The sequence below is a fragment of the Rattus norvegicus genome, chromosome 16 (assembly GCF_021556685.1).
Source record: "Rattus norvegicus strain SHRSP/BbbUtx chromosome 16, alternate assembly SHRSP_T2T, whole genome shotgun sequence".
Classification (NCBI taxonomy): Eukaryota; Metazoa; Chordata; class Mammalia; order Rodentia; family Muridae; genus Rattus; species Rattus norvegicus.
In genome coordinates, this window is record NC_141549.1 from 20,655,200 (window position 1) to 20,675,800 (window position 20,601).

The following is a 20,601-nucleotide window of genomic DNA, read 5'->3' on the forward strand; positions in this document are numbered from 1 at the left end:
CAACAACAACGACAACAACAACGACGACAACATCTACACCAAAAACCAACCGAATGAGACCAAATGTTAGATTGGATTGCAGCCAGTTTACTCCTTAACTCAAAGCATCCATGAAACCCAGGCACATCATGGGCTATGGTGTGCTCTACACATCCTGATCTTAAGTTCCTATACTTAAAGTAACACTTCTGTCATTAAAGAGGGATAGGCTGAGCTGGTGCCTAACAAGTTGATAGGGGGTAGGATCTGGAGGAATAAAGAGTACCTTCTAATGGCCACAGAGTTTTCTCAAACTTAAAATATTTTTAAAACCAATAGTATAAGGGATGCATAATTTAATGACATAGTAAGAATGCACTCCTAGATTATATACTTGAAAAAGATGAATTTGCTGCATAAGTGTATTACATACCTGTAAACATGTTATTATTGAAAGATAATGCTTCTTTCACATGTATGAATGTTTTGCCTACGTGTCTGTGTGTGCACTATATGTATGTCTGGGCCTGTGAAGATATGAGAGTTCTAGATCGCCTATAATTAGATTTGAAGATGCCTTTGAGCTTCTTTGTAGGTGTTACTGTAGGTTTCAGGGTTTGAAGCTGACTGATGTTGAGGATTACCTTTGCCCTCCAGTAGCAGACAGGTTACCTTCCAGTATTATGAACTCTGGTTAGTAGTGTGAAGAGTCTAGTTAGACCCCGGCTCAACCTATCCCTCCCCCCCCTGTGATGACAGAAATGTTATCTTCAGAAGTCAGTCCTGAACATCAGATTGTGTAGAGCAACCAATAGTCTTGGCACTGGCTTGTGATGGTCAAGGTTTTCTATAGGACCCTTTGGGTAATGACTCAACAGGTTGTCACCCATTCCTGTTGCTGGATTTGTAACTTGGTGGCACAAGATGTCTAAGTGGAGCCTCGTGTCATGTTAGTTTTTGGCTCCATATGTATTCCATACATATAGGAAGCTAATAGAGTAGCAGATTTCCATTTAATTTTTTCAAAGGGACTTTAGTGTTTGTTGTCCCTCCCCTTATTTCCTACTTTACCTAGGCTTGCATGCCAGGGCTGTGGGTGCCTGGATAAGAAAAAGAAACTGACCCTCTTCCTTATCAAGTATGAATCTGTATGCCCATTCCAACATGCAGCCAGCAGGTGACCAGGATACACTGGAGAGAGTGATCAACTCCAGTCAACATCATGTTGATGAATATGAAAGGAGGGTAAAGGGGCTTGAAAAATGCGAGGGAGGTAGAAGTGTGTACCCTTTGCCTCTACCCATTTCTCCCGGTTCCCTCTCATTAACCCCTCCTATTCTAGCTTTTATCTCTTCCCAACACTATACACTCCTTCCTCTTCCTGGGGCGATATTCTTCTGCTCCCTAGTTCCCTAGTAGATAGTCAGGAATCCTGTGTGGTTATCCAGATTGTAGTTCTCATATCAGATACTTAAAACCTAACATCCTTAACAGCAGACACATGAAATGTTTGTTGTTTTGGGTCTGGGTTTGCCAAATCAGGATGATTTTTTTAGGTCCATCAGGCCAGTCTTAGGGTTACAGATTGCAATGGCTGCCCTAACTGCCCTCAGTACTCCCTTTGAAGGCCATGCAAATAGATCTACTTCAGCGTCAACATTGACAGAGCTTTGAACAAGCACTGAGGGGGCTGGGCTCCTAACAGTGGAGTCTGAGGGGGGCACACATGGAGCATAAGCATAGGGTACAGTCCGTAAGCCAGCTCCATTGTGAGCTCAGAGCATGTCACTATGGTGGTGCCAGTGCAGCTGTGTTACTAGGTGATGAAGTATAGTTCAGTTAACCCTGAACGAGCAGGTCTTGCCTACACTTCTTTGGCAAGAATTGGTGATTTTAGCAAACTCTTATCGTATAATTTGGGAGGTGGAGATTAGCTAAATGGGAGGGAAGAGAGGGTAAGAAGGTCCTGGGCGGCCCTAGCGCTCCATAATGGAGGAAGATTTTGAATATGATGCTCTGGCATTGAAGTTCCCCAGAAGGGGACGCTGGTACACCCGTCTGTGGCGCTCCTGTCCTGGTTTTGGATGCCTGCGTCAAAAGAAAACGACGAAATTTCCCCTCTATCTGATTGGGTATGATCCCGTGGGTCGATTACAAAGAGCGGCCTGTGTTGGGGACGTGGAGAAAATTGAAAGTATGATCCATGAGTGTCATCATCATGTGGATGAATCTGATTGGAGGGGCAGGTAATGGGGCTTCAAATTGATGAGGGGAGTAAAAGGAGGAGGGTAGGAACTGTTAGGGACACTCAGGGCTAAGGAGGAAGACAAATCAACTTCCAGGGCTACAATCTGAGGGTAGAGAGTGGTCATACATAGGCTCATTTTCACTGGGGACCCCTGGGTTTTATACCTGCTAAATGCTCTTAGTCGTATGAGACCTCCACACTGTGGAACAGCAGCTCCTAGGCCTTAATGAAACTACATAATTTTATTCTTATGTTAACCCTTACATTTTGTAAACATACAAAAAGACACACACACACTCACACACATAAATACCGTTGATTTGCCTCTGTGTATTTTCTGTGTACCATTGTGATAGAACCTGGTGCAGGATCCCCTGGAACTGCAGCTATAGACAGTTGTGAGCTGCCCTGTGTGTCTTAGCAATCAAACTGAGTTCTCTACTAAACAAAACTAGAGCTGTTATTGCCAAGACCCCTATCTAGATTTTCTTTCTTCTTTGTTGTTGTTGTTGTTTTCTGTTTTTTCATTTTTATTAGATAGTTCATACATTTACATTTCAATGTTATATCCTGTCCTGCCTCTTCCATCCCACTTCCCACTCCCCCTGATTCTATGACGACTTTCTTAATACATAATATGATGCAATATAATAATGTATAATATAATATAATGTATATGATACAATATAATAATATAGTATAAAATAATAATGGATCAAAGACATTTAGAACTGGAACTGTGACCATGCTCCCATGTAATCACCTTCTGTACTGTTGTTTTTACATCGATACACATGTGAAGGACAGAGATTGTCCTCATCTCACTTCCTGTGCCCCACACGTGTGGAGCTTAGGGTGTGGTGGTCAGAGACAATGTCGACTGCTAGTTATGTTGTACCACCATGGGGTTCTAAGGCCTGAGCTCAGGCAAGCAGGCCTCCCTGTGGGTTCCAGCCCATCGTCCCTCTGTTCTGGAGACTCCACTCAAGCAAGTCCATGGTGTGCTTTATTTACTGTCTTGGAGCACACTGATCCTCACACTTGTAGGCAAGTGAGCTTTGCGGATCCCCTTATCCCAAGATCAGCAGTCAGGTTTTCAGGACAAATGCTTTACCAGTTGAGTTTTAACAACTACCCCAGCCCCTCATTCCTTTTTCTCTGTGTGTGTGTGGGTTCTTACCATGAACCCCCTTGCTCATCGTCCCTCCTCCTCTTATATGAGGGTTCACCCCCACCCGTTTGCCCACTCCTTCCGGATTCCCTGCCTTAGCATTCCGTTCCACTGGGGCTAGAGCCTTGGCAGGACCACGAGCTTCTCCTCTTATTGGTGCCCAACAAGGCCATCCTCTGCTACATATGCAGTTGAAGCCAGGGGTCTTTCCATGTGAACTCTTTAGATGAACGGATATCTGGGTTCTCTCCAGCTCCTGGCTATTGTAAATAAGGCTGTTGTGAATGTAATGGAATATGTTTCTTTGTTTTATGTTGGAGCCCTTTTTGTGTATATGCACAGGAGTGTGTAAAGCTGGGTCCTCCAAACAGATTTCCAGAGTTGTCCCAGCTTGCTCTCCCACCTACAAAGGAGGAGTGTTCCTCCTTCTCCAAATCCTCGCCTACCTCTGTTGCCTGAGTTTTGATCTTAGCCATTCTGACTGGTGTGGCGTTGAATCACAGGGTGGTACTGATTTGCATTTTCTCTGATGACTAAAGATGTTGACCAGTCCTTTAGGTTCTTTTTGGCCATTTGATATTCCTCAATTGAGAATTCTTTGTTTAGCTCTGCTCCCCATTTTGTAATAGAGTAATTTGATTCTCTGGAGTCCAACTATTTGAATTCTATGTGTATATTGGTTGTAAGCCTTCTATCAGATGTAGGATTCATAAAAATCTTTTCCAATCTGTTAGTAGCCATTTTTTTCTAATGACAGTACTCTTTGCCTTACAGAAGCTTTGCAATTTGATGAGGTCCCATTTGTTGATTCTTGATCTTGGAGAATAAACTATTGCTGTTCTGTTCAGGAAATTTTCCCAAGTATTCCAGGCTCATGTATTCTAGGCTCTTCCCCATGTTTTCTTCTTTTAAGTTGAGTATATCTGGTTTTATGTGGAGATCCTTGATTTGCTTGGATTTTAACTGTGTACAGGGTGATAAGAAAGGTTTGATTTGCAGTCTACATGCTGAGTGCCAGTTGATTCAGCACCAGTTGTTGAAAAAGCTATCTTTTTCCCACTAGATGGTTTTAGTTCTTTTGTTAAAAATCAAGTGACCATAGGTAGGTGTATGGGTTCATTTCTGGGTCTCCTATTCTATTCCATTGATCTACTTGCCTATCGCTGTACCAGTATCATAACATTTTTATCACTATTGCTCTGTAATACAGCTTAAGGTTAGGGAGGGTGATTCCCCCAGAATTTTTTTTTCTTGTTGAGTATAGTTCTCAGGATCCTGTTTTTTTGTTAATGCAAGTGAATTTCCAAATCGCTCTTTCTACCTCCATTGGGAATGGAGTTAGAATTTTGATGGAGATTTCGTCGAATCAGTAGATTGCTTTTGGACAGATGGCCAATTTTATAATGTTAATCCTGCCAATCTGTGAGAATGGGAGATCTTTCCATCTTATGAGATCTTCTATTCTTTCTTCAGAGACTTGAAGTTCTTACCGAACAGGATTTTCACTTGCTTGGTTAGAGTCACACTGGGTTATTTTATTTTATTTGTGATTATTCTGAAGGTGTTGTTTCCCTAATTCCTTTCTTAGCCTATTCATCCTTTGAATAGAGAAAGGCTACTGATTTGTTTGAGTTAATTTTGTATCCAGCCACTTTGCTGAATTTGTTTAAGGGGGCATCCTTGACTACTCCCTGATTTTAGTGGTATTCCTTCAACTTTCTCTCAATTTAGTTTGATGTAGGCTATTGGTTTGCTGTATATTGCTTTTCCTATGTTTATAGTAAGCTTTGAATTCCTGATTTTTCCAAGACTTTTAAAGGTTAGCACCTCATTCTTATATCCTGTCTTTATGGTTGAAGGGGAATCGATGACACACCAGCATATTTTCCCTAGTTCACATGCTTCTTGATCATTTTGTTATTCTAAGATGTTAATTAGTCTTTAAGGTGGAGCTTCATATAAAGAATACAAGAATGAAGTTTAGTTTTAAAATATTCTTCTGTTCATTGAATATTTTCTTTAAAAACACTGAATTGTCCAATGGTAATTTTTCATTCTGTCAGTCCATTTATTCCCCACATGTAACTTAGATATCCCCTGTGTAGAATACACGTTCTAATATCTCTCAAGATCTTCCCATTTGTAAAACTTCATTTCTCTGCCCAGTCAAGCTTCCTTACATTCTATAAATTTAAATATAACATGAAATGAACATTACTCTTTGGAACCCTTCTTTCATTTTACTGAACCTCTATGAATCTCAAGCAAGGCAGCTATGCCACCATAGGTTATTACCTTGTAGCAATATTTACCTGATTTTGGTGTGAGTCCATGGGCACATTGATCAATATACGGCAAAGCATGAGGTCCTGGTTTCTATACCGAGTATAGAAGTGTTACATATGGGCATAAAAAATGAAATGTGAAAATAAAAATAAAAGAAAGTATTGAGGACTGAGGGCTTATATTTTGTTCACTGTTAAAAATGTACATAGATGCAAGTGACCGGTAAAATTGCCACTTACCTGTTGATTGTGACATATTTTGTTTAATGTAGGCCACAATGGGTTGCATGATAATTACCTTTAATTTTGTAAAGTGCTAAAAGTATTGCTAATTATAGTTGTAAAATAATAAAAAGGATAAATGACCTTCCATTCTTAGAGAGGGTAAAATGTGAATGAAAATGAAGGTAACCACAATAGATAAGATAGGAGGATTAAGAAATGTAAACTTCTTTTATATGAATTTTTTTATGTGTACTGCTGATAAAATCCTGTTTTTCTCTCACAGAATAGTTCTGTTTGTTATCACTAGGAAGAGAAATCATTACCATGATCAGGAAATGCTGAGCTCTCAGGAGCTGGAAATGCTTGTAGTGTTGTAGCAGATTTCTTCCCCATTCGAACTGAAACATCAGAGTAGCCCCTATTAAGATATGTTTAATGTTCATCCCTTGGATGGGGACATGGAGTCATGGAGCTCCTGAAAATACCGAGGAGTAACTAGTAAGTTCCAGATATTAGAGTATGATTTAAATTCAAGCTGAGATCAATTTGGGAACTTTTCTAGGATTCAGACAGGCTGCTTTGAGCAGCGAAGAAGGTCAGGATAGAACACCTGCCTTAAATAGGAAGAGTCATGTACCATATCCCTAGCACAGTAAATGAACATTTGAGTAGACCTCAATAAATAAGAACATTGTAGTTACTTTCTTCCATCAGATAGAAATCACCTTCATATTATGTAGTACTTACAGGTGATGATAGTCTTACTGGGAATTCAGAGATGTTGCTAAATGTGTTTTCAATTTGCAGGACATCGCTGCATTATGCGAGTGCCCACAACCATCCAGATGTAGTGACACTGTTATTAGAAAATAAGTCCAACATTAACATCCAGGATGATGAAGGCTGCACACCGTTGATTAAGGTAGCTATTGGCCATCTGTTTTGGTATGAAATGGATTAGAGGTGTCTTTGTTTGGTTTCTGTTGTTGTGAGAAAACACAGACCAAAACTTACTCAGGAGAGGAAAAAGTTATTTAGCTTACATTTATTCATCCCAGTTGATCCTCATGGGAAACCTGGTCAGGAACTCAAATCAGGAACTGGGGGGAAGAACTAAACTAGAGATCAGGGGAGAATGCAGCTTTCCATGGCTTTTACACAGGTTTGGTCAGCTTTTTTTTATACAACTTTGAACTCAGGCATGCCCCTACCACAAGACCTTGGGCTTTCCTACTTCTGTCTAAATAAAAAAAAAATAGTTCCACACAGTGCCCCAGAGGCCAGTCCAATTCCTCAAGTGAGGATCTTTCCAGGTGTATTAAGCATGTATCACATTGGCAAAAAGAACAAAATCTAAGCAAACAAGCAATCTCTGCATTGTGACAGCCAACCAGCACAGACCTGAGTGCTTAGAACATCTAGGTGGGTTGGTAGAACCCCTTAATTCTACCACTTGGAAAAAGATGTGGTGGGGAGATCATTAAATGAGTCAAGCCTGGAGTATTTAAGAAGACCTTGTGTCAAAATGGAGGGAAAATATGAATAACTAAAACTCTGTCTGATTTCAGAGAAACTATTCAGTGCCATTGTAGAAATGTCTCCCTTGGCTTCCTTGAAGTGAAGATGTATTTCTTTGTACAATTTCCACAGGCTGCGCAGCGGGACAACACACATTGTGTTTGTGTATTGCTCAGGCACAATGCTAATCCAAATTTGATGGATTACAGTGGGAATACAGCCTTTCACCATGCCATTTCCAGGGGCAGCATAGCAATTGTAAAGATGCTCCTGGAGTACAACGTAGATATTGAAGCCAAAACAGAGGTAAAGGTCATTCAACTTCATTCCCAATGCACTTCTAGCTACTTCTAGCTGGGACACTCAGACCTATTTTCTACATGCAGAACCTCAAGCATTCTCACTGAATGTGTTCAGAGGAACGCTTTTTCTCTTTAAATATGTGTGTGTGTGTGTGTGTGTGTGTGTGTGTGTGTGTGTATTTATAATTAGTGCCAAAAAACCCACAGAATAGCATATTTTGTCTCAGCGTTGACTTTAAGTTTGAAATTCAAGATTATAGGCTTTAGGATTACACACAGACACACACAGACACACACAGACACACACAGACACACACACACATACACACACACATCACATCACATCTACACCAACAAGAAAAAGAAATACATTTCAAGTTTAATGATTATAGAATATATAGAACTGGGTTGCTGCTAAGAAGGTATTGATGTGTGTTTGGCTCAGGGATGAGGGCAGACTGGGAAAGGAGAGAGGTGTCAGGCAAATTAGAAAATCTGATCATTGAGAAAATATACAAAACATTTTTATGATTTTCAAAAGTTTTGGTATTCATAGAAGATGCTATTGCCCTTGGGAGATAATTTTTAGTTTAGAAAAGAAATATATTTGGAGTGCAGATTGAGAAACTCTGCTCCAGATACCTCTTGAGCACACTCCTTCAACAGGGGCATACCAAACTTTATATTTTGGGGTTGTGTCCATGGAGGTCCTAGTCTTTGGAGCTAAGAAGATTGGAACCATTGAGTGTTTGGGGAAAATTCTGGAAGGGATTGGTGTTCATATGCAGTGTTGTGTAGACAAAAGATGTGTCAAAGGGAAGAAGAGAGCTGTGTGTGGAAAGCACAGCAGGTGTTGTAGGAAAAATGATGCCTTGTGACTCAGTACAGTGTGTGTTTATGTTCACAAAATCTGTGATGAACTTTCAGTTGAGAAACAAGTTGTTTTATAAAATGTAATATTGTTTTCTTTACAGTATGGCTTGACACCACTGCAACTTGCAACATATGAAAATCAGACTGAAATGATAAACTTCTTAGAATCAATGAGTGCAGATGCACAGGCCGTGCAAGTGTCAAACAGGTACAGTTTCTTCTCTTCTACAATCTTAGTGCTGTTCTTGATGGTGAGAATTGCTTAAGTCAGGAATATTAATATGATATTAAATGATTTGAAAAACTCAGAGAAATATTTAGAAAGCTTATTACACACGAAATATGAGCTAGAAAAGAGACTGTTCCAACACAACAAAAGAACAGCAGTACCAGGAGTGCTACATAGCTCAGTAGTTCAGTTCGTGAGTCATGAACCAAGACAAAGAATAAGCTAGATCAGCTGTTGGTCTACTTCAGTATTTTTTATTTTGACACAGTTTTTATAATTTCTGACCTTAAAAATGACAGTATAAGCCATATCTTTAGAATTATATGTTACATAATCACAGGTAATAAATAGTGTTTCCTAATGATCTGTTTGAAATGTCCAATGCAGTAGAAAACTACCTTTTGCTAGGAGGTGTTCGGTAAACTTTCATCCCGTAATTAACTAGCAATGTTGGTGATATTGCAGTCCAAGACATTTTTGTGTCACATTTCAGATGGAGCTTTTAATGTGGATATATAAATAGTTCATTTCCTTCCACATATTCTGGTATTTTAGAATTATAAATCTTCTCCTAGATTTTGTGAATGTTTAGCTCTAAAAAAATTGATCTTACAAAGCTATATTCCCTTCCATATGAAATAAAATTATTATGCTGAAATTCCCTGTTTAGTACACATGTTTACCTAATGTTTATGTTGAGCCATTATTTCCAGACAACAGATCTGTGCTTTAAGGTGAGCCTTTCTAGAGAGAGCTCACTCTCCTTTCAAAACTTAATGCTCTTTGAAATATTTAATTTTATTTTTTCTTATTCATTTTACATCAAACTCACTGACCCTGTCTCAGTCTCCCTATTCCACAGTCCTTTCCGGTTCCCCTTCCCCTTCACCTCCGAGCAGTCATGGATCCCCTATATATCCCCACACCCTGGCACTTCAAGTCTCTGCAAGGGTAGACACTTCCTCTCTCTCCAAGGTCAGACAAGGCAACTCAGTTAGAAGGAGGTATCCCATGTATAAGCAACAGCTTTTTGATAGGCCCCATCCCAGTTGACTGGGACCCATATGAAAACCTAGCTGCTCTTCTGCTACATATGAGTGGGAAGGTGTGAGTCCAGCCCGTGTATGTTCTGTGGTTGGTGGTTCAGTCTCTGAGAGCCCCAGGCGTCCAGGTTATTTCACTTTGTTGTTTGTCCTCTGGAGTTCTTATCTCCTTGCAGACCTGGAATCTTTCCTCCTAGTGTTCCCTAAGAGTCTACTGCCATACATCCCTGAGCAAGGCAAATATTCTCTTTATAGTTTTTAAGAGGGAGGGAGGGAGGAGAGAGAGAGAGAGAGAGAGAGAGAGAGAGAGAGAGAGAGAGAGAGAGAGAGACAGAGACAGAGAGAGACAGAGAGAGACAGAGAGAGACAGAGAGAGACAGAGAGAGAGACAGAGAGAGACAGAGAGTCAGAGAGAGAGAGAGACAGACAGAGAGAGAGAGAGAGAGAGAGAGAGAGATTGATTGACTGATTGTGTGTATGCATGCTTGAGCCTTTTAGTTTGTGTTCTATTTAAAAGCTAACCATGCCTCATGTTTTCTCTTGAGAAAGTCACAAGGATACCAGTCAACAGTCATAGTGAATTGCTGAAAAATAAATTCAAAATTGTTTGACTAGACCTGTAGTTCCATGAATTACATCCCAGACTGTGGGAGGTAGGAGACACACAGACCTTTGTGAGTTAAGTCCAACATGGTCTATGGGGTGGGTTTCAGACCAGCATGGCTACATAGTGAGATCCGGTTTCAAAAAACATTGTTTGTGAACATCTAAACTAAGATACAGGGGACTGAAATATAAAGGGCTTCAAATGCTCGCTAAATGTTTTTCTTATGAATAGTGCAATAACCATAACTTATAAATCTATGCCACAGTGCAAGAACACCAGCACATAAAAAAGAAGTGAAGCATGTAAGATTTTTGGAAGGTAAGATTTTTATATCATATATAAATTTACTATATTGTAGCTGGTCTTATTCACCCTAGATAAAATAGTGCGGACATTTTAGCTCCTCTCCTACTGTGACCACACAAGGCAGCCCAGCTAGCAGAAAGGAATCCAAATGCAGGCAACAGAATGAGAACCTGCCCTCACTTCAGTAAACCAGGAGTCCACATGAAGAGCACGTGAAGCTGCACGTCTGCTACCTCTGAATATGGGGTCTATGTGCAGCCCTGACGTGCTCTTTGATAGGTGGTTCAGTCCCTGTGAGCCCTCATGGGCCCCTGTTGGTTAATCTGTAGGTTTTCTTGTTGTGTTTCTGAACCTTCAATGGCACTGTCCTCCTTTGAATTCAATATCCTTCCCCCAATTCTTTCACAAGACGCCCCAACCTCCACCTGATATTTATTTGGCTGTGGGTGTGTACATCTGTTTCTATCCAGGGCTTGATGAAGACTCTCAGAAGAATTATCCAAGGCTTCTGTCTGCAAGCATAGCAAAATATCATTAATGGAGTCAAAGACTGGCTCTCTCCCACAGGGTGGGTCTCAAGTTGGTCCAGTTATTGGTTTGGTATCTCCTTAATGTCCGTTCCATTTTAACCTGCATATCTTGGTGGTAGGATAAATTTTGGGTTGATGTTTTTCTGAGTGCTTTGGTGTTCTCCTCCTTCTCCTGGAAGTCTCCCCTGGTACAGAAGATGACCACTGAAAACTGCATATCACCTGCTGCTAGTAGGCTCTGCAAGTCTCAGCTCCATAGATAGACTGCTAAGAGCCCCCATGGTTCCTGGTCTTTGTTTCACCACAGAGATGCCTCTCCACTGGTATCTTCTGTCCTAGCTCCCACACCACACCTGCTCTGCACCTTAGTTCCCCTCCCCATCCTACAAATTTCCCTCCCTCAATCGAATCCTGATATCTATTTCATTTTCCCTCCTGAGTGAGATTCACGCATCTTCCCTTGGGCCCTCATTACTTAGCTTCTTTAGGTCTGTGCACTGTGGCCTGGTTATTCTGTAATTTATGGCTGCTAAGGTCCTCACCTTTAAGTGAGTACATTCCATGCCTGTCCTTCTCGGTTTCAGTTACCTCATCCAGTATGATGTTTGCCAATCCCATCCATTTGCCTGCAGTTTTCTCAAATTCCATGTTTTTCATAGCCGAGTATTATTTCATTGTGCAAATATACCACATTTCCTTAATCAGTTTTTCAGTTGTCTCCTGTCCATGGTTATTACAAGGAGAGGTTTTATGAACATAGTTAAGCAAGTGTGCTTGGGTGGTATGGTGGAGCGAGTTTGGGGTATATGCCCATGATTGACATAGTTGTGTCTTAAGGTAAAAACTATTTCAAATTTTTTGGAAAAAAAACCCGCCAAATTGCTTTTCAAAAGGGATTTTAGGGGTTGGGAATTTAGCTCAGTGGTAGAGCATTTGCCTAGCAAGCGCAAGGCCCTGGGTTCGGTCCCCAGCTCTGAAAAAAAGAAAAAAAAAAAAGAAAAGGGATTTTAATGTCTCTCCCACCAACAATGGAGGAATATTCCCTTTGCTCAATATCCTTGTCAGCATGGCTGTCCCTTGAGGTTTTGATTCTGGCTGCTCTGACTGGTGTAGGATGGACTCAGGGTCCTTCTGATCTGCATTCAGTGATGACTGTAGATGAGCATTTGATGTCTCTCGGCCTCCTGAGCATCCTCGGCTGGGAATGCTTCGTTTACCACTGTACACCATATTCAGATTGGTTTATTGCTGTCTAACTTTTTGGGCTTTTTATATATTTTAACCATTATTTCTCTGTGAAGTGTAAGACTGATGACGATCTTTTCCCAAAATGTAGGCTTCTCTTTTGTCCTTTTGATGGTGTCCTTTGCTTTACAGAGGTTTTTAAGTTTTGTGAGTCCCCATTTATCAATCATTGATCTCAGAGGCTGGGACAGTGGTGTGCTGTTCAGGAAATTGTCTACTGTACCGATGTCCTCAGTATATTGAAGTTTCTGCTTCAATGTCAAGGTCTTTCATCCACATGAACTTGAGTTTTGTGCAGGTTGAGAAATACAGATCTATTTGCATTCTTCTTCATGCAGACATACAGTTACACCTGCACCATTTGTTGAAGAAACTTTCCTATTTTCCCCATTGTGTGGTTTTGCCTTTGTCAAAATCATGTGTTGGTAGGTATGTGTGTTTTTTCTTTGATTTGATTCCATCGGTCAACTTTTTGTTTCTATACTAATTCTATACAGCTTTTGTTATGATTGCTCTGTGATATGTCTTGATATCAGGGATGATGATACCTCCAAAAATTATTTAATTATTCAAGATATCTATCTATCTATCTATCTATCTATCTATCTATCTATCTATCTATCTATCTATCTATCTATGTATCTATCATCTATGTATCTATCATCTATCTATCTATCATCTATGTATCTATCAGCTATCATGGGTTTTTTGTTTTTTAAAAAATTGCTCTTTCAAGGTCTGTAAATAATGGTCTTGCAATTTTGAAGAGAAATGCATTGACTGTGAAGATGCTTTTTGTAAGATGGCCATTTTCACCTTGTTAATCCTATCCATCTGTAGTATAGGAGACCTTTCCATCTTCAGATGTCCTGTTAATTCCTTTTTTCAGAGACATAAAGTTTTTGACAGGCAGGTCTTTAAGTAGCTTGATTAGAGTTGTACTGGGCTATTTAATGTTATCTGTGGTTACTGTAAAGGGTTTTGCTTGACTAAATTTTTCTTATCCATTTTAACTGTTGCATGAGGAAGGGCTGCTGGTTATTTGAGTTAATCTTGCATTCAGACACTTTTCTGTAAGGGTTTATCACCTTTGGTGTAGGAGTTCTTTGGTAGATTTTGTGAGGTCTCTTTTGTATGTGGGCAGCTTTGCTTACTCTCTGGTTTTAAGTTTCTCTGCATATAAGTTGTTAGTGTTTATTGGCTGGTTCAGGTATGCAAATTTGATCACTGAGGTCTCTAAGACTTTTAACATGAAGGGGTGCTTGATTTTATCAACGGCTTTATCAGCATCTAATGTGATGACCAAGTGAATTTTTTTGACATCTCCACCCTTGCCAGCTGCAGCTATCCATTCATTTTCATGGCTGTCAAGCCATCTCCCCTGTATCTCCCCAGACCCGATCCTGAAACACTCAGTTGTCTCAAATTTACCCACTCCCACCTAGTTCCTTCCTTCCTCTGCCTCCTCTGAGTATTTTCCGGTATGTTCTAAGTTAGATTCAAAATCCTCTCTTGGTCCTTTCTTCTTCATCTTCTTTTGGTCCTGAGTATAGTATTGATATCCTGTACTTTATTGCTAATATCCACTTAGAAGTGAGTATACGCCATCCATGTCTTTTGGGTCTGGGTTATGTCACTCAGGAAGATATTCTCAAGTTCTATTCATTCACCTGCAAAGGTCATTATGTCTTTGTCTTTAGTAGGTGAATAGTATCCCACATTGTCTTTTTTCATTAAAAAAAAAAAACTTCACCCTTGTCAGTTGCAGATTTCCATTCACTTTCAAGACCATCCATCCATCTCTCCTCTTCCTTACCCACACCTGATTCCAAACCCATCCCATAGCCCTCCGTATCTCTTCTCTATTCAGTTCACTCCCTCCGTCTTCCTCTTAGGACTGCTTTATGCACTCCTTTAAGTGAGATTCAGGCATCCTCACTTGTGCATTCCTTCTTGTGTAGCTTTTCTGAGTCTGTGGATAATAGCATGGTGTCTGTATTTTTGGCCAATAACCATCTATAAGTGAGTACATAACACACATGTCCTGTTTGAACTCCGGAGGATATTCTCAAGTTCCATTGATTTACCTGCAAAATTCATTCTGCCTTTGTTTGTAATAGTGGGATAATATGCCATTTTGAAAGTATACATCACTTTCTTTTTTTTATTAACTTATGTATTTCTTATTTACATTTCAAGTGTTATTCCTTTCCCAGTTTCCAGGCCAAAATCTCCGTAGCCCCTCCCACTCCCCTTCTTTATGGGTGTTCCACTCCCATTCCTCCCCTATTGCCGCCCTCCCCCCAACAATCACGTTCACTGGGGGTTCAGTCTTCGCAGGACCCAGGGCTTCCCCTTCCACTGGTGCTCTTACTAGGCCATTCATTGCTACCTATGAGGTCGGAGTCCAGGGTCAGTCCATGTATAGTCATTAGGTAGTGGCTTAGTCCCTGGAAGCTCTGGTTGCTTGGCATTGTTGTTCATATGGCATCTCATCCCCTTCAATCTCTTTCAGTCCTTTCTCTGATTCCTTCAACGGGGGTCCTGTTCTCAGTTCAGTGGTTTGCTGCTGGCATTCACCTCTGTATTTGTTGTATTCTGGCTGTGTCTCTCAGGAGAGATCTACATCCGGCTCCAGTCTGCCTACACTTCTTTGCTTCATCCATATTGTCTAATTGGGTGGCTGTATATGTATGGGCCACATGTGGGGCAGGCTCTGAATGGGTGTTACTTCAGTCTCTGTTTTAATCTTTGCCTCTCTATTCCCTGCCATGGGCATTCTTGTTCCCCTTTCAAAGAAGGAGTGAAGTATTCACATTTTGATCATCCATCTTGAGTTTCATGTGTTCTATGCATCTAGGGTAATTCAAGCATTTGGGCTAATATCCACTTATCAATGAGTGGATACCATATGTGTTTTTCTGTGATGGGTTAGCTCACTCAGGATGATATTTTCCAGTTCCAACCATTTCCCTATGAATTTCACAAAGGCATTGTTTTTGATAGCTGAGTAATATTCCATTGTGTAGATGTACCACATTTTCTGTATCCATTCCTCTGTTGAAGGGCATCTGGGTTCTTTCCAGCTTCTGGCTATTATAAATAAGGCTGCTATGAATGTAGTGGAGCACGTGTCTTTTTTATATGTTGGGGCATCTTTTGGGTATATGCCCAAGAGAGGTATAGCTGGATCCTCAGGCAGTTCAATGTCCAATTTTCTGAGGATCCTCCAGACTGATTTCCAGATTGGTTGTACCAGTCGGCAATCCCACCAACAATGGAGGAGTGTTCCTCTTTCTCTGCATCCTTGCCAGCATCTGCTGTCACCTGACTTTTTGATCTTAGCCATTCTCACTGGTGTGAGGTGAAATCTCAGGGTTGTTTTGATTTGCATTTCCATTATGACTAAAGATGTTGAGCATTTCTTTAGGTGTTTCTCAGCCATTCGGCATTCCTCAGCTGTGAATTCTTTGTTTAGCTCTGAACCCCATTTTTTAATAGGGTTATTTGTCTCCCTTCGGTCTAACTTCTTGAGTTCTTTGTTTATTTTGGATATAAGGCCTCTATCTGTTGTAGGATTGGTAAAGATCTTTTCCCAATCTGTTGGTTGCCGATTTGTCGAACCACAGTGTCCTTTGCCTTACAGAAGCTTTGCAGTTTTATGAGATCCCATTTGTCGATTCTTGATCTTAGAGCATAAGCCATTGGTGTTTTGTTCAGGAAATTTTTTCCAGTGCCCATGTGTTCCAGATGCTTCCCTAGTTTTTCTTCTATTAGTTTGAGTGTGTCTGGTTTGATGTGGAGGTCGTTGATCCACTTGGACTTAAACTTTGTACAGGGTGATAAGCATGGATCAATCTGCATTCTTCTACATGTTGACCTCCAGTTCAACCAGCACCATTTGCTGAAAATGCTATCTTTTTTCCATTGGATGGTTTTGGCTCCTTTGTCAAAAATCAAGTGACCATAGGTGTGTGGGTTCATTTCTGGGTCTTCAATTCTATTCCTTTGGTCTATCTGTCTGTCTGTGTACCAATACCATGCAGTTTTTATCAGTATTGCTCTGTAATACTGCTTGAGTTCAGGGATAGTGATTCCCCCTGAAGTCCTTTTATTGTTGAGGATAGCTTTAGCTATCCTGGGTTTTTGGTTATTCCAGATGAATTTGCAAATTGTTCTGTCTAACTCTTTGAAGAATTGGATTGTTATTTTGATGGGGATTGCATTGAATCTGTAGATCGCTTTTGGTAAGATGACCATTTTTACTATATTAATCCTGCCAATCCATGAGCATGGGAGATCTTTCCATCTTCTGAGGTCTTCTTCAATTTCTTTCTTCAGAGTCTTGAAGTTCTTATTGTACAGATCTTTTACTTGCTTGGTTAAAGTCACGCCGAGGTACTTTATATTATTTGGGTCTATTATGAAGGGTGTCGTTTCCCTAATTTCTTTCTCAGTTGTTTCTCTTTTGTGTAGAGGAAGGCTACTGATTTATTTGAGTTAATTTTATGTCCAGCCACTTTACTGAAGTTGTTTATTAGCTTTAGTAGTTCTCTGGTGGAACTTTTGGGATCACTTAAATGTACTATCATATCATCTGCAAATAGTGATATTTTGACTTCTTCTATTCCAATCTGTATCCCCTTGACCTCCTTTTTTTGTCTGATTGCTCTGGCTAGAACTTCAAGAACTGTATTGAATAAGTAGGGAGAGAGTGGGCAGCCTTGTCTAGTCCCTGATTTTAGTGGGATTGCTTCAAGTTTCTCTCCACTTATTTTAATGTTAGCAATTGGTTTGCTGTATATGGCTTTTACTATGTTTAGGTATGGGCCTTGAATACCTTTCTTTCCAGGACTTTTATCATGAAGGGGTGTTGAATTTTGTCAAATGCTTTCTCAGCATCTAATGAAATGATCATGTGGTTCTGTTCTTTCAGTTTGTTTATATGATGGATCACGTTGATGGTTTTCCGTATATTAAACCATCCCTGCATGCCTGGGATGAAGCCTACTTGATCATGGTGGATGATTGTTTTGATGTGCTCTTGGATTTGGTTTGCCAGAATTTTATTGAGTATTTTTGCGTCTATATTCATAAGGGAAATTGGTCTAAGTTCTCTTTCTGTGTTGGGTCTGTGTGTGGTTTGGGTATAAGAGTAATTGTGGCTTCATAGAAGGAATTTGGTAGTGCTCCATCTGTTTTAATTTTGTGGAATAGTTTGGATAGTATTGGTATGAGGCCTTCTATGAAGGTCTGATAGAATTCTGCACTGAACCCGTCTGGACCTGGGCTCTTTTTTGTTGGGAGACCTTTAATGACTGCTACTATTTCCTTAGGAGTTATGGGGTTGTTTAACTGGTTTATCTGTTCCTGATTTAACTTCGGTACCTGGTATCTGTCTAGCAAATTGTCCATTTCCTGCAGATTTTCAAGTTTTGTTGAACGTAGGCTTTTATAGTAAGATCTGATGATTTTTTGAATTTCGTCTGAATCTGTAGTTATGTCTCCCTTTTCATTTCTGATTTTGTTAATTTGGAAACACTCTCTGTGTCCTCTAGTTGGTCTGGCTAAGGGTTTATCTATCTTAATGATTGTCTCAAAGAACCATCTTTTGGTTCTGTTGATTCTTTCTATGGTCCATTTGTTTCTACTTGGCTGATTTCAGCTCTGAGTTTGATTATTTCCTGCCTTCTACTCCTCCTGGGTGTATTTGCTTCTTTTTGTTCTAGAGCTTTTAGGTGTGCTGTCAAGCTGGTGACATATGCTGTTTCCTGTTTCTTTCTGCAGGCACTCAGAGCTATGGGTTTTCCTCTTAGCACAGCTTTCATTGTGTCCCATAAGTTTGGGTATGTTGTACCTTCGATTTCATTAAATCTAAGAAGTCTCTATTTTCTTTCTTTATTTCTTCCTTAACTAGGTTATCATTGAGTAGAGCATTGTTCAACTTCCACGTATATGTGGGCATTCTTCCATTATTGTTATTGAAGACCAGATTTAGGCCGTGGTCGTCTGATAGCACCCATGGGATTATTTCTATCTTTCTGTACCTGTTGAGGCCTGTTTTTTGACCAAATATATGGTCAATTTTGGAGAAAGTACCATGAGGACCTGAGAAGAATGTATATCCTTTTGCTTTAGGATAGAATGTTCTATAAATATCTGTTAAGTCTATTTGGTTCATGATTTCTCTTAGTCTGTCTACGTCTCTGTTTAATTAGTGTTTCCATGATCTGTCCATTGATGAGAGTGGGGTGTGGAAATCTCCTACTATTATTGTGTGAGGTGCAATGTGTGTTTTGAGCTTTAGTAAGGTTTCCTTTACGTATGTAGGTGCCCTTGTATTTGGGGCATAGATATTTAGGATTGAGAGTTCATCTTGGTGGATTTTTCCTTTGATGAATATGAAGTGTCCTTCCTTATCTTTTTTGATGACGTTTAGTTGGAAATTGATTTTATTTGATATTAGAATGGCTACTCCAGCTTGCTTCTTCAGACCATTTGCTTGGAAAGTTGATTTCCAGCCTTTCACTCTGAGGTAGAGTCTGTCTTTGTCTCTGAGGTGTGTTTCCTGTAGGGAATGCAGGGTCCTCATTGCATATCCAGTGTGTTAATCTGTGTATTTTTATTGGGGAGTTGAGGCCATTGATGTTGAGAGATATTCAGGAATAGTGATTATTGCTTCCTGTTATGTTCATATTTGGATGTGAGGTTATGTTTGTGTGCTTTTCTTCTTTTTGTTTTGTTTCCAAGACGATTTGTTTCTTGCTTTTTCTAGGGTGTAGCTTGCCTTCTTATGTTGGGCTTTACCATTTATTATCCTTTGTAGTGCTGGATTTGTAGAAAGATATTGTGTAAATTTGGTTTTGTCCTGGAATATCTTGGTTTCTCCATCTATGTTAATTGAGAGTTTTGCAGGATAAAGTAACCTGGGCTGGCATTTGTGTTCTCTTAAGGTCTGTAGGCCATCTGTCCAGGACCTTTTGGCTTTCACAGTTTCTGGTGTGATTCTGATAGGTCTGCCTTTATGTTACTTGACCTTTTTCCCTTACTGCTTTTAATATTCTTTATTTTGTGTGTTTGGTCTTTTGACTATTATGTGACGGGAGCTGTTTCTTTTCTGGTCCAATCTATTTGGAGTTCTCTAGGCTTCGTGTATGCTTATGGGTATCTCTTCCTTTAGGTTAGGGAAGTTTTCTTCTATGATTTTGTTGAAGATATTTACTGGTCCTTTGAGCTGGGAGTCTTCACTCTCTTCTATACCTATATCCTTAGGTTTGATCTTCTCATTGAATCCTGGATTTCCTGTATGTTTTGGACCAGTAGCTTTTTCTGCTTTACATTATCTTTCACAGTTGAGTCGATAGTTTTCTATAGAATCTTCTGCTCCTGAGATTCTCTCTTCTATCTCTTGTATTCTGTTGGTGAAGCTCGTATCTACAGCTCCTTGTCTCTTCTTTTGGTTTTCTATATTCAGGGTTGTTTCCATGTGTTCTTTCTTGATTGATTCTATTTCCATTTTTAATTCCTTCAAGTGTTTGTGTTTTCCTGGAATCCTTTCAGGGATTTTTGTGATTCCTCTCTGTAGGCTTCTACTTGTTTATGTTTTCCTGCGTTTCTCTAAGGGAGTTCTTCATGTCTTTCTTGAAGTCCTCCAGCATCGATCAAATATGATTTTGAAACTAGATCTTGCTTTTCTGGTGTGTTTGGATATTCCGTGTTTGCTTTGGTTGGAGAATTGGGATCCGATGATGTCATGTAGTCTTGGTTTCTGTTGCTAGGGTTCCTGTGCTTGCCTCTCGCCATCAGATTATCTCTAGTGTTTCTTTGTTCTGCTATTTCTGACAGTGGCTAGACTGTCCTATAAGCCTGTGTGTCAGGAGTGCTGTAGACCTGTTTTCCTGTTTTCTTTCAGCCAGTTATGGGAACAGAGTGTTCTGCTTTGGGGCGTGTAGTTTTTCCTATCTACAGGTCTTCAGCTGTTCCTGTGGGCCTGTGCCCTGAATTCACCAGGCAGGTCACTTGGAGCAGAAAAGTTGGTCT

The 20,601-nt window shown here is 40.1% G+C and overlaps 1 protein-coding gene across 1 annotated transcript; it reads left to right on the forward strand.

The window, feature by feature from the left end:
* The first annotated feature begins 1,857 nt into the window (after positions 1-1,857).
* On the forward strand, positions 1,858-8,932 carry LOC148000438 (uncharacterized). Its single transcript, XM_087589334.1, has 4 exons — positions 1,858-2,225; positions 6,716-6,830; positions 7,559-7,732; positions 8,703-8,932. The coding sequence occupies exons 1-4, from the start codon at positions 1,969-1,971 to the stop codon at positions 8,865-8,867; spliced, it is 711 nt and encodes a 236-aa protein (XP_087445460.1). The 5' UTR covers positions 1,858-1,968; the 3' UTR covers positions 8,868-8,932.
* Positions 8,933-20,601: the final 11,669 nt, after the last annotated feature.